At 33.3% G+C, this 17,764-nt stretch overlaps 1 protein-coding gene and 1 long non-coding RNA gene across 7 annotated transcripts in view; both read left to right on the top strand.

Moving 5' to 3' along the window:
- The window catches only part of LOC105202145 (glutamate--cysteine ligase catalytic subunit), a 134,138-nt gene that overhangs the window by 51,054 nt on the left and 65,320 nt on the right, over nucleotides 1–17,764 (top strand). For 5 of the 6 annotated variants that reach the window (XM_026139344.2, XM_026139345.2, XM_039455920.1 and 2 more), the window contains one exon: nucleotides 3,328–3,513. In XM_026139344.2, coding sequence (XP_025995129.1) covers nucleotides 3,328–3,513 — 186 coding nt within the window. Of the gene's footprint in view, nucleotides 1–1,622; nucleotides 1,642–3,327; nucleotides 3,514–17,764 lie in introns of those variants that run through there. The other variant, XM_026139349.2, reaches the window with a different exon arrangement.
- Nucleotides 11,297–14,560, top strand: LOC113004845. The gene is made up of 2 exons (XR_003269259.2): nucleotides 11,297–12,412; nucleotides 12,521–14,560. It is a non-coding gene; the product is annotated as an uncharacterized LOC113004845 (long non-coding RNA).

A 17,764-nucleotide genomic window follows, 5' to 3' on the forward strand; every position in this document is an offset into this window, starting at 1 on the left:
AGCGCCGTAGCAAGCGCAAGCAGGAGAGCGAGCGAGAGAGTATGCGAGTAGAATGCGGGAGTGTGAGAAAGCGAGAGAATGCAAGAGCGGTTCTAGACTGAGTAAGTGGAGAAAGCGATAGAGACGGAAGGAATAAGATAGGCGAATGAGATGATGGTGGATCAAGCAACACCGTTAATGATTGCACAGTCACACAAAGTTTATATTTTTTAAAAACAGTTTGTTGTTAATTGTCAGGTACAATTTTAAATTTAAGTTGTAGTTTACAGAGACGATTCGCGCCGCACTCACTCACACTACTAGGTGAGGCTACACTCCGATTATCGAGTGACGAACGGATTAGTTAAATGGTTTTACACAGTTTGAACTGATAATTCGGTTTTAATGAAGTTGTGTACACTGTAATCACGTTCGTAAAATGTACGACGCTCCTTAGTTCGCACAAGAGTTTTTCGTGTAACCATGGCAATTCGGCTAAGTCTTTTCTATCGCAATTATAATAATACGTCTCAACTGCGCGCTTGCTAACTCGCTTCTGGCCTCTGGGTTCGGCAGGAATTCTTATCCGCGCCCGAATTTGCCTATTCGATGGTGGGGCAACCGTTAGCTTTACAATATCAGGCGAGATCGCCTCCTAGTTTTCGGTATGCGAACGCGGAATTTGAGCAAACACGCAAATACGAGTTGTTGTTGAAACCGTGTCTTAAGCTGAGATACAATGCCACGAACGAAAGTCGTGGCCAAATATGAAATTTATAGAATGCGAGAAACTGAAGGGACGAACGTTCGCGTGATATTAAATAGAATTATCGGATATATTTCTTATGATCTTTAACAATGAATGATGATTAATCAAAAATTATTGATTAATACAAAAAATCAATTTTAAACAAATTTAATGAGTAATTGAATATTTAAGATTATTTTTTAACTGTATGTACATTGCACATTATTATGATTTAGAAAATTTATTGCCATTTGATTTGGATAGAAATATTTGTATTTAATCAAGATTATTCTAATGGGCGATCAGCGCGCGATCTATTGAATAGACAATAATGAACGAAAGTAACGATAAAAGTAACGGCTGAATTACTTACCGTTACTGTAAAAATGTAACGATGTTACTGTTACCGTTACAAACATAAAAAGGTAACGCTCGTTACCCTAAAAAGTAACGAAAACGGTAACGGCGTTACAAGTTATTTCCCAACTCTGGTATACACTCCGTCTTTGCCGCACTGCGAACAGAACTTTTTTCGTTTGCCGCTTAATGAGCAAGGCAGTATTCTAAATTTTATTGAAAAAAAACGTATCGCAACTATTCTGTTTACCACTGTACAAGCGGTAAAAGAATACGGAGTATACTTAGTGGATAAGAAATACTGAGTTATCACAAAATTATTGCGTTTAATCGTTAAAACAGAACTTTTTTTAGATTTACTAAAATATTTCAAACACCTGATATCTCTATTATACTTACCGCGTGCATACGAAATACTCTGTTTTCTCTAATAGGCGCGCTCGGATCGGAAGTCGGATTGTCACCGAGATTTAAGCTAGAAATCTGGTTCAACTTTTCCACCATTTTCCACTTGAGTTTAATTCCTTCCTTTCTTACTCCGTGTGAATTGCGTGGTGGTAAGTGGTTGTATAAAGATTATAAAACATATTTGGAAGTTGCTGTTACGATTGTCGGTAGTAGTTGTAAAGTACATTGTAGGAGATCAAACTACATCTTATACATTTATAACAGCGTTAATTGTAAGAGCGATTCAATTAAAGTGTTATGTAGGACTGTCATGTGTCTACGACGCTATAGTTAATTTATAAGATGTACCTTTATTGTAGATTAACCTTGTACAACATTCACTACTACTATTATTTCCATAACCTTATAACTATGTTTACGCAATTGTAGAATCAGCTTAAAGTGATGCTGAAGTCGTGAGTTTTGAACAACTTACATACGATTTACAATACATACGTACGATTTATGAAATATCAATACGTCATTACATACTACTACATCAATATCGCACGCATACATAGAAATAAATTTTTGTTTAAAGTTTTTGTATTGAATTAAGTGTCTAAATCTAATTCTAAAAACTCAATATTGTTTCTTCGTGTAATTTACATTGGAGACTCCCAAGTACAGATTGTAGAACTTTTATATCAAACAAACTACTCTGGACGCCGTATTTGTCTAACAATAAGAAATGGTAAAAATCTGAATTAAAAAAGTTTTTTTTCATTTTCTGTATAAAGCCTATACTGCAGACATTAATGCATATACTTTAATTTTGGAATAACATTTCTAAATCTGTAAAAGTAGTACATACGAAAAGTTGTCACAAAATTTTGTTTGTATTTCGTAAAAAGACAGAATAAGGCATTGCAATCTTTACAATGTATTTTATAGACCATATTGTTGCTCGACATAAATTCAGTTGCGTTTTTATACGCCTTAACAAATTAGACGATTTTGTTAATACATCTAAAACTTACATAAAATACAGATATTTATTACAGCCTCACTTTCTGTTACTATTACTACGTATACACGTTATCATTAATCGGGTTTAATAGTATTGGTAGTTATAAAATTGGCCAATCGCAAGCATTCCTCTGAAGAATGGAATGACTATAATTGGCCAGTTTTATTACTACGGATGTTACTAGACCCAATTAATGGTAACGTATAAACGTAGTATATGTCAAAATAAAAGTACAACATATTGTTTATCATTTTGAATATCAGCGGTAATCTGTTCATTTTATTAGGAGCCAGTTTCAAATTAAAAAGATTCATTCATTCTTAATTTGATCTGTTTAAATATTGTTTTGAGAGGATAATCACTGTCTTGGAGTAATTTAACAATAAATTCTAAGATTTTTTATTGAAATGTGGAATGAGATAATAAAATAGTCCTTTATATTCTCTTTCATATTTCATTCTATTTTCAATAACACATATCATTAAGTATGTAAATTAATATAATTAGGTTAGAGATGATTAAGTTAAATCTAGGTAGTTAAGAAACATATATATTTATAATACCTAGATATTTGTTTAAATATTTTTAAATATTAAATATATTCTTTTCACCCTTTATCAGCTCGTCTCAATTGACCTATTGTCTTTATTGTATTCTTGAGAGAATTATTAATTTAGATTTTAATTATTTATAGCAATGCTTTGAGAGAACTTGTTATTGATAAAATGCATTAATTTATTAACCATTTTATGTTTTATGCCATTTTATTTATGCTGTCAAGATTGATTTCACAAATATTAAATTATTATAATACTATTATTTTTAGTAATGTAAAATCACTTTGGAGACCAGAATATGGCGCTTATATGCTTGAAGGAACTCCAGGAAAACCATATGGAGGATTATTAGCTCATTTTAATGTTGTCGAAGCTAATATGCGCTATCGAAGGCAAGAGGCAACAAAATTACTCCAACCTAATGAAGTCTTAATGTCACTGACTGTTTTTCCAAGGTAATTACAAAGAGAAAAAGTGCTAATGATTCAGAATTGCTGAATGCGTACTAGTCTCTGAAATTTGTATCGTTTACGTTTTATCAATATTTTATATTTTTATATATTATAAACAACATTTAATGACAGAAATATAAAATAAATAAAAAATGAATATACTATTGAAAAAACAGATTACACCTCTTGTTTAGTGCTAACAGTATTTCATAAAATTACATACAACTGATTAATTAATTAATTAATTTTTGATTAATTTATGAAGCAGATAAAACGTAATCATACAATTTTATACTAATTTTTTATATTTTTATAAAAAGATTTATTTGTAGAATTTTACATCACTTGTGTATATTGTTGTGCGATGATGGCCCCACACATCGGTAGGTATTTCGGGATTATTTACGGCGCCTTAAGTGTTAGAACTCTTAGGAAGGGCCGTTTGGTGGTCGAAGATAAAACACTTGCTGTTTCAACGTTAGTATAAATGTATATTTTTTTCTAATGTTCCCGTTTACACTTGCTTAGTGTCGAGGCTTATTACTTGTACTCTTTCTTCCTGGACGGCCCGGTATATATAGGTTGGCTCTTATCTCCGGATTGTGTTACAAGCTCGACGTGTAAGTCACGCACAGCAACACACCGGACAGCTGTTCGTTAGACTCTTCCATCGCTTTCCGATTTTGTCGCGATATTTATGCAGAAATCTGTCGTTTGGTTCGGCCAATCCTGTTCTTGCAGCATGCAGCTCCCATGCTTAGCCGAAATCCGAATACCGGAAAGTGACTCAGCAGTAGTTGGCGTAGCGCGATGATATATTGGGCCGGAAGCCCGACAGACCATCAACGTCTTTTCGATTCTTACGCGTATGCGGAATCTGAATCCGCTACGCGTATACATAGCAATAGAAATCTTAATTTCCTGTTGTCATGCACGTTAAGAGCGTAGTTGTAGGGTACAACAATATATATTGTATATACAGGGTGATTATTAATGATTGAACAACTTTTATCATAAGAGATAACTTACTGATTTCACTCCATATAGATTACATGGAGTGTAGTCAGTAAGTCATCTCTTATAATAAATAGTTGTTTTAACCATTAATAATTACCCTGTCTACATATTGTATGTGCGTGCGTGCGTGCGTGCGTGCGTGCGTGCGTGCGTGCGTTATTCGGAAATATTTGTAGCGATTCCGACTTGAAATGCAGCTAGGTAGTTCTCGGTTTTGTCAATTTCCGTACCCGGGGGCGCTGAGATCGTGAATTCCACTAATGGCTGCCGTTAGCAGTCTAGAGGTATATAGTCATAGGTTTACCCTGTGTGTATGTGTATGCGTGTGTGCGCGCGTGTGTGCGTTACGTGTGTGTATTTGCAATTAAATTAATATTTTTTACAAAATCTGTCAAGTTTTCTAAATCGTACCACTATAAATTTTATTACAATAAATGATATTAATGTAAAATCATGATAATTGATAATAATATAACTAATAATTGATATAAATTAAAATGTGTTAATTGCAAAAATAAATTTAAAATAGTTTTATTTTGATGTTTTTATTATTATTATTTTTAATTAATTATTAAATATTCGATTTTTTCTTTGATGTACTAATAAAGTATATGGTTATACATACAGTATGTCTGATTTTAGATATAACATCGCTTATGGGTAGATAGAGCTAACGAATTAAGCTGATTGTGAATTGAAAATTCTAGTTTGCAAATTTAGAATTAATGAGTTATTAATTTACAAAGATAACCGAATTTGCCAAATATGAGCGCACGGCGAGATATAACTGTTCAACGATATAGTAGAGGAGCTGTTGTTTACAAGACATTAGATACAAGATACGTAATTATAATTTGTAAAGTACACTTCCAAATTCTAATCTCTTAATTATTATGAAATTTGCAAAATGGTACAGAACTTTTTGACTTAAGAAAATAGTCGAAAGTGTTCCCTTCTGATTTTGATGAGTTTTTTGTGTGCTATACTCTAAATTAAAATAAGTGAAATCTTTAGGAGAAAAGAAAAGCGATATTTTTTTTTAAAACTAATCAAAACCATAAGAAATATTGGGTATACAACTTAGTTCGCTCCGTTTTCAAAAGATGGCTCTAGGTGCTATAAATGGTTGACGGCGACAGCTGATTTTTACTATATAAAGTGTCAACACCTGTCAACCAAATATTGTTTACAAGCCTTTGAGTTTTGCACAACTAGTTTTATTAGCGTTGAAAATGTCGAATTTTGTTCCAAATAAGCACCATTTGCGGGAAGTTTCGATTTTCTGTTTGGAAGAAAAGTGCAGCTGAAGCGCATCGAATGCTTGTGGAAGTGTATCTGCACCATTGGATAAATCTTGCAGAGAATGGTTTTGACGATTTAAAGATGGTGATTTTAGTGTTGAAGACAAAGAGCGTTTGGGTCAATTGAAAAAGTTTGAAGACTAAGAATTAGAAACATTACTCGATCAAGATTCGTGTCAAACGCAAGAAGAGCTCGCAAAAACATTGGAAGTTACTCAACAAGTTATTTCGAAACGACTCAAAGACGCGGAATACAACCAAAAGCAAGAAAATTGGGTCCCGTATTGAAGCTCCGAGAGATATCGGACGACGATTTTGCATGTCCGAAATGTTGCTTGAACGGTACAAAAAGAAGTCTTTTCTGCATCAAATCATTACCGGGGACGAAAAATGGATTCACTACTACAACCCAAAACGCAAAAAATCGTATGTAAAGCCCGGCCAACCGAGAACATAAACGTCGAAGCCGAATATCTATGGTGCCAAGTTAATGCTCTGTATTTGTTGGGATCAGAAGGGTGTGATCCACTATAAGTTGCTGAAACGTGCTTAAACATCGCGGGAGACTTCTACAGGCAACAATTGGTCTGTTTAAAGCGAGCTATAGCCGAAAAAGGTCCAGAACTTGCGACCAGACACGAGTCCATAATTTTTCACCATAACAACGCTCGGCCTCATGTTGCTGTTCCGGTTAAAAACTATTTGGAAAATAGCAGATGGAAAGTTCTGGCTCACCCACCTTATAGCCCAGACCTTGCCCCTTCCGACTACCATTTGTTTTGATCGATGCAGAACGCTTTGACTGGAATACGCTTCACTTCAGAACAAGGTATCAAAAATTGGCTCGATTCATTCTTGGCTTCAAAAGATGAACGCTTCTTCCGCGACGGAATCCATAAGTTGCCAGAAAGATGGGAAAAAGTAGTGGTTAGCGATGGACAATACTTTGAATAAGGTATTAATTCATTTTATTGTTCAAATAAATGCGTTTTTTAATCAAAAAGCGGACTGAATTGTACACCCAATAGAAAAAAATGTTTTAAATAAAAATTGAGTTATTTGAATAGTTCCTATCTGAAAAAGTCCATGTTAAATCGATAGTAAAGGTTTATTGTTAACGCTTTCCGTAATGCTGATTGGTTCTCCGCTATGCTTATTTCGTGAGCTACTGTTATTATGGAGATCGTGTTTTGACAGTTATCAAGAATTGTGTGTATTGAGTAAATTTGTAATTTATAATATTAAAAGCTATGTACCGCGCGCGTAGTGCTAATACATATTTGCTAATACATATTATTAATACATTATTATAGTGATTAAAAAAACTTTTTTAAATTTTAATTTTTTTCCACCACTTAATATTTTTTAAATCATTATTATATAAGTATTCTAAAGAAGTGTTATTACCTAAAAGTGCAAATAAACATATATATAAAAAATGCGTGTCTCTTAGATTTTAACATTGAAATCTCATCAAAATTGAAGAGGGACGCTTTTGATTCTTTCTTTGTGAATTTAATCCACTCTATCTGCCCTTAAACGGTGTTACATCTAATTTTGCGTTTGTATATACATTTTTTAAAAATTATTTTAGTTTATGTATTTAAAATATTTTTGAAGATATTTTTAAAAGTGATACAATTTAGGAGACCTACAGATATGATTTAAATGATCTATTGCACATTGTAAAAAGATATATGTATAATAAGTTAATTATTGTTGATAAAAGTTTAAACATATTAAATATTAATATATCTGAAGCATTAGATTAAAATTTTAAACGTTAATTTGCATATAAATAAGTACCAAATATATAATAAAAGATGTATACTAAAAAAATATAAATAATAAATATAAAAAATAATTGAAATACGCATTCGGCAACTATATATCATTAAGGAGAGAATCCCGATTGCCTATAATATCGTTTGCCATTTACCGATAATTTACTTGCGCACAAATATTATTACAGATTGTTTGCCTACAAGCTGTATTGAGTAGATATGAAAAATTGGGGAATAAATGCTCTTTTGCACATACCACATTATTGTGCACAAGCAATATTGCATACATGTTTTATTATTTATAAATTGATTGCTTATAAGCTTTATTGCATACAAATAAAAGTGACAAATTGTAACGTCAGAAGTAAATTTTTTCTTTGTCAAATACATATATTAAAATAAAACATTTTTTTTATATCTATTACTTATTTTCTACAGGAATAAATTAATACAGAGTACAGAGAACAAGAACAGATTTTAAAAGAAAAGCAGGACAATGAAAGATACAATTTATTTTACTAAGTTTTAATCAAATGAGACATGGCTTTAAAAAATCAAGAAAATTGATATACCGGGTCTAGAAGTATGAAACCGGAATTTCCCTATAGATGGTGCTAGCCATCAGTTTAGGGATCGTAAGACTGCTTCTGCAGCGCCATCATCTCCCTCTAACAGTTGACGAAGATTTTCAATACACAACAACCCAAGTTCCATACACCGGTATATTTTTCTATAACTTTAAACATGTCGAGTTTTGTGCTTACAAACTACGATTTGCGGACAGCATTGGTTTTCTGTTATCATTTAAAGAAAACTGCTGCAGAATCGCATCGAATGCTTGTCGAAGCTTACGGTGAACATGCTCTTGGTAAAACACAGTGTTTTGAGTGGTTCAAAAAATTCAAAAGTAGTGATTTTGACGTGAGAAACGAAGAGCGTGGGAAACCATCGAAAAAGTTTGCAGACAACGGATCGCAAGCTTTATTGGATGAAGATGATACTCAAACTCAACAAGAACTCGCGGATCAATTGAATGTAACGCAGAAAACCGTCTTTATTCGTTTGAAAGCTATAGGAAAGATTTAGAAAGTGGGTTCAGCATGAACTGAATGAAAGACAGCAAGAAAATCGAAAAACCACTTGTGAAATGCTGCTCGACAGATACAAAAGAAAGTCATTTCTCCATCGAATCGTGACAGCTGATGAAAAATGGATATATTTTGAGAATCCTAAGTAAATCATGGGTAAATCCAGGCGAACCATCGACATCCATTGCAAGACCAAATCGCTTTAGAAAGAAAACAATGCTCTGTGTTTGGTGGGATCAGAAGGGTGTAATCTATTATGAGCTGTTAAAACCTGGTGAAACTTTTAACATTAATTGCTACCAACAGCAAATGATCGATTTAAATTGAGCATTACGTGAAAAACGACCGGAATATGGAAAAAGGCAACACAAAGTTATTTTGCTCCATGATAATGCCCCATCACACACAGCAAAACGGGACAGGGAAACGATCGAGCCGTTCAGTTGGGAAATACTAGCGCATGCGCCTTATTCTCCAGACTTGGCTCCGTCCGATTATTATCTATTCGCATCACTGGGGCACGCTTTCGCTGAACAACGCTTCAATTTGTATGAAAATGTACGAAAATGACTCGATAACTGGTACGCTTCAAAAGAACTGTTTTTTTTGGCGTAGAATTTATAAACTGCCGGAGAGGTGGGAAAAATGTATAAATAACAATGGAGATTATTTTGAATAAAATATTTTTAAACAACACGTGTAATTTTTACAAAAAAATTCCGGTTTTATACTTCTACATTTGGTATTTAATTACATTGATCATGAAGATAAAAAATAATAAGAGGGAGAAAGTATCATTTTAGACTAGAGAGTGAGTGCTTTGCTTCAGAAGTAAATGATTCCTACATGTAACGTTATTAACCCATTTTGAGTTAGTTCAAATCGTTTTGCGTTCGCAAATGCTAATACTGATTATGGCGCTATTTGCTCTAGTTTAAGGTACTAATACGGGAATATCAGGTTATGGCCTTGAAATTGTGATACCTTTTTTTATAAATTGTTTTTGGGTGAAAAAACGTTTTATTTCTTTGGTCGTTTCAGCTATTGGCTCATAGTTTCGAAGAAATTGATTTAAAAAAAAGATCTAATTGGCTAATAGATATACGTAACGCTTAATATATTTGATTGTCACTATTATATTGTCAGAATAGCAACGATAATACTATTGGTAAGACATTGGCTTTGCATGCAGTAGATTGCGTGTTTGAATTGTACATTTTTAAAAATTATATTTTTTGTAAATTATTAAGTTGGTGTAAAAATTCTTGCTGATGCTGATAGATATTAGTATATATACATTAGTATAATTTTATAAGCAGAAACGTTTATGGTTTTCACAAGTAACGTCTCTGCATTAACATTTATGTACGAGGTGTGTTCAAAAAGTATCGCGAATTTTGTGTTTTTTCAAAAATTATTTATTTATTCATGAATATCTATTTTGTCCCCTTCAAAGTAATCCCCATGAGATATTATACACTTGTGCCAACGGTTTTTCCAATCTTCGAAGCACTTCAAAAAATCATTTTTTTTTATCTTGTTCAGCTCCTCCTTCGATGCCGTCTTTATCTCGTCAAGCGTAGCGTAACGTCGTCCTTTCATGGGCCTCTTCAGTTTAGGGAACAAGAAAAAGTCACAGGGGGCCAGATCTGGGGAATACGGTGGCTGCGGCATCATTAGTGTGTTGTTTTTGGCCAAAAAGTCGCGCACAAGCAACGATGTGTGAGCAGGGGCGTTATCGTGGTGCAAAAGCCAATTTTTGTTCTTCCACAAATCCGGGCGTTTCTGGCGGATTGCTTCGCGCAAATTGCGCATAACTTGCAGGTAATATTCCTTATTGACCGTTCTACCCTGTGGCAAGAACTCATGATGCACCACGCCCCTGCAATCGAAGAAATCTGTCAGCAAAACTTTCACATTCGACCGAACTTGGCGCGCTTTTTTCGGTCTTGGTTCGTGCGGCAGCTTCCATTGAGATGATTGAGCTTTGGTTTCCACGTCATAACCATAAACCCACGATTCGTCACCAGTTATGACCCTCTGGAGCAAATTTGGGTCGTCGCGGACAGAGTCCAACATCTCATTAGCAATGTTCATGCGATGCTGTTTTTGGTCGCAATTGAGCAATTTTGGTACGAATTTCGCGACCCGTCTCATGCCCAAATCATTGATAAAAATCGAATGGCACGAGCCAATCGATATGTTTAGGTCCTCAGCAACTTCTCTAACGGTGATTCGACGATTGGCCAATACCATTTTCTCCACTTCATTAATTTTTTCGTCTGTTGTTGAAGTGCTCGGGCGTCCGGCACGCTCTTCGTCGTTCACATCTTCTCGGCCTTCTGAGAACATTTTGTACCACCGATAAACGTTGCTTCGGTCCAAGGTAGCTTCTCCGTATGCCACAGTCAACATTCGGAATGCATCCGCGCACTTAATTTCGTTTTTCACACAAAATTTGATACAGGTTCTTTGATCCATTTTTTTGAATAGGTAAAAATCGAAGACGATCCAAAACACGTGCTAGCAAAGCAGCTGTCAACAATTAAGTGAACATTCAAAATGGCCGAGCTTGTCGGCATAAGTGAGAGACATGAGTACCAACATAACGCCACAAAAAGATCGAAATTCGAATATACGTAACCCGCGAAAATTCAAAATTCGCGATACTTTTTGAACACACCTCGTATAATAATGTTAGACATTTTATTTTTCTAGGGAATTTAAAGTCTATTTTCTCCTCTAGATAGTGTTACGTATTTTATGTTTTTCTTCTCATTAAAATTCACTTATGGCTTTAGTCACGGGCGGACTCTTGAGGATGGGAAGCATCTATTTGGACACAAACCATTCACTGCGCTTGAATAGAAGAAAATTACTAGGCACCAGCCGCTGTGATTGGCTGTGTCTAATTGTACTGTGTCCAAATGGATGCTTCCCTTTGAGGACTATAATTCCGTATTAATAAAAGTCTATGTTTTACTGTTTTGTATTAAGTATATTTCTTTCTGCAATTTCTCATCTGCATCTCTTGCTGAGCTCCAACAGGTTATGGGCCCAGTTACCGTATAAGAGAAGAGAGGAGTGAATTAATTTATACAGAAGAGAACAGAGAAATCAAAGAGGCCGAGTGCAAACATTTTCTTTTTAAGACTGTGTAAGAAAACTTTGTGTGTGATAGTGATTCACGGAACAAAACCAGCTTAAGATGACAAAAGAATTAGAAACCTTGCACATGACGAAATTTGATGAGTGAAACTATCAACAATGAAAGTTTTAGTTGATGTGTGCTCTATATGCAAAGGAAGTAAGCGACATAGTAAAAAGAATTTTGCTGAAATTACAGACACAACAAGACAACAAACTAAAGAATTGGATCAAAAAGGACGCCGCTGCCATAATACTTTTTGCTATGAAATTTTTATAAGTAATGTTGTTACAGAATTATGCGAGCTTGAAAGAAATTCTAGATGATTTAAGCTGGATTTGATTTACGAAAAACAGAATTAAACAAAATGCTTGTGCACGAAAAGTTCAATACAGGATAGAAAAGAGTGATTCAATCTTGCAACACATAGCTAAAGTCTAAAATTTTGTCTGCAAAATACAAAACAAAGGAGAACCAATTAGCGGGAGTGTCAGTATGACGAAGATACTGGGAAGTTTTTTAATCAAATACACTTTGGCAGTGGGGCTCTCTAATTAGACAAAGGTAAGCATTGGATAGCCAATTTAACTGCGCGACTGCTCGATAAAGAGGCATGTTTAAATAAAAATAAATCTAGTGAGAATGCTCTCAGTACAATCAATTCGGTTGCAGACAAAAAGAAGAATCCCAGAAAAAGTCAATTAAAACCCACAGTAACGTGTCTCAACTGCGGACAGAAAGTACATTTTGCGGAAAACTATCGTCCAAAAAAAAAATAGATACCGAAAATAATAAAGACAATAGTGACAGAAAGAGTGGATGTGAAAATAATTGTGAAACCAATGACAGCAAATTGAAGACCGATCTACTTAGAAATATTTCGACATTTAATACGGAGTACAACGGTAGGTTCTCAGATACATCTCTGGAAGAATCATGGATAATGGACAGCGGAGCATCAATTTGAGTTATCGTTTTTCTTTACATTTCAAGAAATACTAAATTAAAAGGTAACTGTATATAGATAATAATCAGACAATTCCCGTCAAAGAATTAGATATACAATTGATACCTTACCTTACCCATGTATATCCATATGCGTATGCGTTTATACAGGATACGTTATATGCATTATATGAAAATATAGGAGAAAAGGACTGTACGAGGAAGGCATTAATGACCGCTTGTGTATAATAAAGTTTGAAAACTGGTTGAACGGTAAATGGTACGAGTCAACAATAAATGACGTACTCTATATTTTGGATTAAAAGAAGAACCTCTTTTTAGAGGGTGTTGTTACAAAAAAGAAATGAAGATTATCAGATAAAATAACAAGGCTGAGATCTTCCACAAACGAAACTTATTGTTAGTAGCCATCACAGGCAGAATATCAAATAATCTCTACCGAATATTATTCGGGACTAACCTATCAAGCGAAACGAATGTAACCACGAGTGAAACTGTGCAAGTATAGTACTGGAGAGACTGGGACACATAAATGAACATTACGTGAAATGGTGAGTAAGAATCTAGTTCAAGAAATAAAATTTTTAAATACAAACTCCGACTTCTTTTGTGAATTGTGTGTGCAAAGTAAGCAACACAGATTATCATTCTTACGATCGAACGAAAAGTTTCTGCTAAAGCCCGGTGAGAAAATTAACATGATAATTTTTGTGGATCCATATTGACGCAATTGGAGGCTCGAAATTTTGTATTCAAGAACGCCTACAGTGGTTACAGAATCGTGTATTTTGTGAGACATAAGTCTGACGTATTTGAGAATTTTAGAGATTTTGTAGTAGAAACGGAAAATAGATTTCAATAATCAGTGAAGGTTCTTCATGCCGATAATGGCACAGAATATTGCCACGAGGAAATAAAGAAATTTATGAAGAAGAAAGGAATCAGCCATAAAACGATATTTTTCTATACATTAGAGCAAAACGGAGAGCTGAAAGGGATATGAGAAAGATCATAGAAAGCATTCGTTTTATACTAATCACCAACGATTTGTTAAGGTATCTTTTGGCAGAAGTCGTTAATACGGCTGTATATATTTTAAATAGAATATTTTTGAGTTAAATGTGTAATTTGTGTCGAGTTATTAAAGTTGTTCTGTTTTTAAAGTGCCTCCTTTCTTTCTTGGTAAGTGCAAGTACTTTTCCCGAACCTGAGCGTAGCATTTACTTGAGCGTAGCATTAATCATTCAAGTCCCAAGTTTAACTTTATAAGAATTATGAATTGGCAGAAAGCCAATATTATCACATTTAAAGATATTTAGTAGGCATACATGCAAGTTCCGAAACAATTTAAAGACAAATTCTCTTCAAAATCAATACTGATGATTTTTGTTTGTTAGTGATGATTCCTTAAATCATTGTCTCTTCAATCCTGTGAGGAAGAACATTAAGATATCCAAAGATAATGCTCAATGAAACTACTAAAATACAAGTTTGAGAAAAATAATCAACGAATATTGACAATATGGATGAAATAATCAAGACATCAACGAACATTCACTAACTGAAGATTATCCGGAAGAACAACAATACATTGAAGATCAACGGGTCGAAGAATCTCAAATTGAAAATCCAAAGCAATCCACCAAAAAGGGATGATTACTACCGAGAAAGAAATTACATCCTCTAGCAAAATATGAAGCAGATGTAAGCGAACTGAATGTTCTAGAAACATACAAGGAAGCCACCTCTAACAAGAAAGCTAAACAGTGAAAAGCTGCAATTAAGGAAAAATTGCGCATAAGAGAAATCAAACATGGGATTTGCAGTTGCCTCCAGTTTTGCCTCCAGGCAAAACAACAAGAAATTCAAAATAGGTTTTCCAGATTAAGCAAGACAGCAAAGGTATCTAACAATAAATATAAAACCAGAGTGTGTGCAAAAGATTTTACACAATAAAAATGGATTGTTTATTTTCGAAACATAATCTTTGATGGTTAAATACAATAGCATTTGAATTCTTTTCTCAATAACTAAATAATTTTCTATCAATAAAAGTTTATGTTTCACCATTTTGCATGAAATGTCTTTCTCTCTGTGATGAGATTACAAGTTTTAGAATAAAGAGTAAGCGAGTATACAGTAGAACAAAAGAACTATTTATTCAGTACACGCGGACAGTACGAAGGAATACTTCTGACAGATAGTGGAAGAGAGATAGAGCGAGCACCACCGCGTATGAAAGAACTTAAACAATGTGAAGAATATAGATGCGAAACTTATAGTCTGCCAGTCGCTTCACATCCAATCATGGCGGTTATATATTGCTTATTCTAACTCTGCAATTTATCTTCAGTTGCTGAGCTTTAATAGGTAAACTATAGTTGTTAACATAACCTTACATTTAATACGTTTGAAAATGGATTCAGATAAAGAATATATTCATCACTGCCTTTTGTTGTGTTTTCACCAAAAGTACTGCTGACGCACAGAATTATTTGTGAAATGTATGATGAAAATAACAATTGGAACGAATGCAAATTGGTTTATATGATTTAAAAATGACTTCAATATCAATGACAAAAAACGTTTTGGATGTTCTACAGTTATGGAAAAAGACGAATTGCAAGCATTGCTTATATTAATGAAGACTGTCTAATCGATTTGAGCTTGCATTATCACTCGGTGTTGATTGTTCAACAATTGTTCGTATAGAAAGTGGGTGTTATACATGAATTATCCGTTATAGTTACATGAATGCGCAATTAGCAATTGATACAACCTGCCTTTTATTGCTTGATTTCCAAAAATTTTTTTGTGGCATATTTTAATTGGTGATGAAAAATGGATTTTTTGATGAGAAAAGATAAAAGCATTGGGTGAAGCACGGCCAATTAATCACATCGATGCCATGCTGCAATATCTACAGCCATAAGGTTCTACTGTGTATCTGGTGGGACCAGAAAGGTATATACGTATACTCTTCTGAGCTATTGTCGGCATAGTATAGATATAATAGTAGCGACATTCCGTGGCGGTACCTTTAATTTTCATGTGGTCAAATTTTATGATCTTGAGACTAGTCGCCACATTCTGAGCCTAAAATGGCGACGTTCATTTAAATCGAAATAGACTACCGAATATCTGTATTTAGTGATTACACATAATTGATTGGACTTTTATTTAATTTTGAATAAAACATTTTTTTGTTATAAACGTTATTAACATTTATAAAAATTCATCTTTTATATTTATACAGGGTGTTCTATTTTTAAAAAAACGCACTTTGATAATTCTTCAATGAAGCATTTTCAGCAAAAATGTTTCAGACAAAAGTTGTATGGTTTTGAGGGGGACATAAGATGGTGTCATTAATTTAACCTTGAATAGTTGCTTGAAGGTCACGTGAAGAACACTTTCAATTTTTTAAATGAAATTGCATACTTTTTATTGCATATTTTTGTAGTTTATCTCGAAGCCTTTCCAAAATACTATAATTAAATGTTGTTTTGTTAAATATTTTTCAAGTTACAAGACTTAAAAGTTACAGTACCGCGGCATTAGCATTACTCAAAGTGTACCACATGAAGTGTGTCTGGTTGGATTTACATATCTTTTGTGTTCTAAGAAAGATCGAAAGATGATCCAACCAGTCAAAGTAAGATTGGTCGGTGATCCAGTCAGTCAAGACAAGATTGATCGGTGATTTAGCCAAGATTTTCAAGTCTTGTAACTCGAAAAATACTTAACGAAAAAACATTTAATTATAGTGTTTTGGAAAGGCCTCGAGATAAGCTACAAGAATTTGCAATAAAAAGTAGGCAGTTCCATTTAAAAAATTAAAGGTGATATTTACGTGACCTTAAGCAACTATTGAAGGTCAAATTAATGACACTATCTTATGTCTCCTTTGAAACAATACAACTTTTATCTAAAACATTTTTGCTGAAAATGTTTCATTAAAGAATTAACGAGTTGCATTTTTTAAAATAGGACACTATGTATAAATAAGAATCAAATGGTAACATAAAATTATATTAATACTGTTAAAGGTAATTTTAATATTATGTTAAAACGTAATATTAATATAATGGAAGTATTCATATCATTTGAATAGCAGGAATACTTGATGAATACTGTTGAAATTCTTAAATTGCAGCTTGTTGTCAATAATTTGATGATATGACAATATTCGTTTATTATTGACGACAAGTTTTCGTAAACAAGTTATCATGCAGTAGCACTTCAAACCGAGATATACGAATTTCTTCATGAATAATTAATATAACTAATGTACGCTCATTTATGTAATCTATCAATTTAACGTTTTATAACTTGATTAGTAGTGATCTTATTAAAAAATTACAGAAAAATCTTTGTATTTGTCTTATTGTCATTTATAATTTTTATAGCAGCACAAAAAGCGGTTGTAATTTTTAAAAACGTCCATGAGGAATTTCTTTAAAGAAAATGTTTACAAAAAGTTTTATTAATACACATTTATTGTTCACTTGGTAATAAATATTTTAAGTTATATTTAGAAATGTTTGACACAAAAATATACATTTTTACGTTGTTTAATATTTATTGCTTGATACATTATTTTGTAAAATAGTTTATTTATTAATATTGATTAGACTATTATGCATTACAGTGAGAGATTTTTTAAGTTAATTAAAATATTAAATTTCTAACAAATTTTTTTTTAGACCTCACTTTTCTCTTTCAATTCTGTTAAAAATATGATTTTATTATTAATTAGGTATTTTACGATGTTCATTAATTATAGTTTGTTGTAATAGCGTATACGGCGAAATTTGAAAGCTATTTGAGATAATAAATTGAAAAAAAATACACATGATATACTATGTGATATAGACTAGAATGTTTTATTATTAATAAGTTGTCCAGTCGCCTCCATTATTAATAATTGCCTGGCATCTCCGAGGCAAT

This window comes from Solenopsis invicta, chromosome 12, assembly GCF_016802725.1.
Source record: "Solenopsis invicta isolate M01_SB chromosome 12, UNIL_Sinv_3.0, whole genome shotgun sequence".
NCBI lineage: Eukaryota > Metazoa > Arthropoda > Insecta > Hymenoptera > Formicidae > Solenopsis > Solenopsis invicta.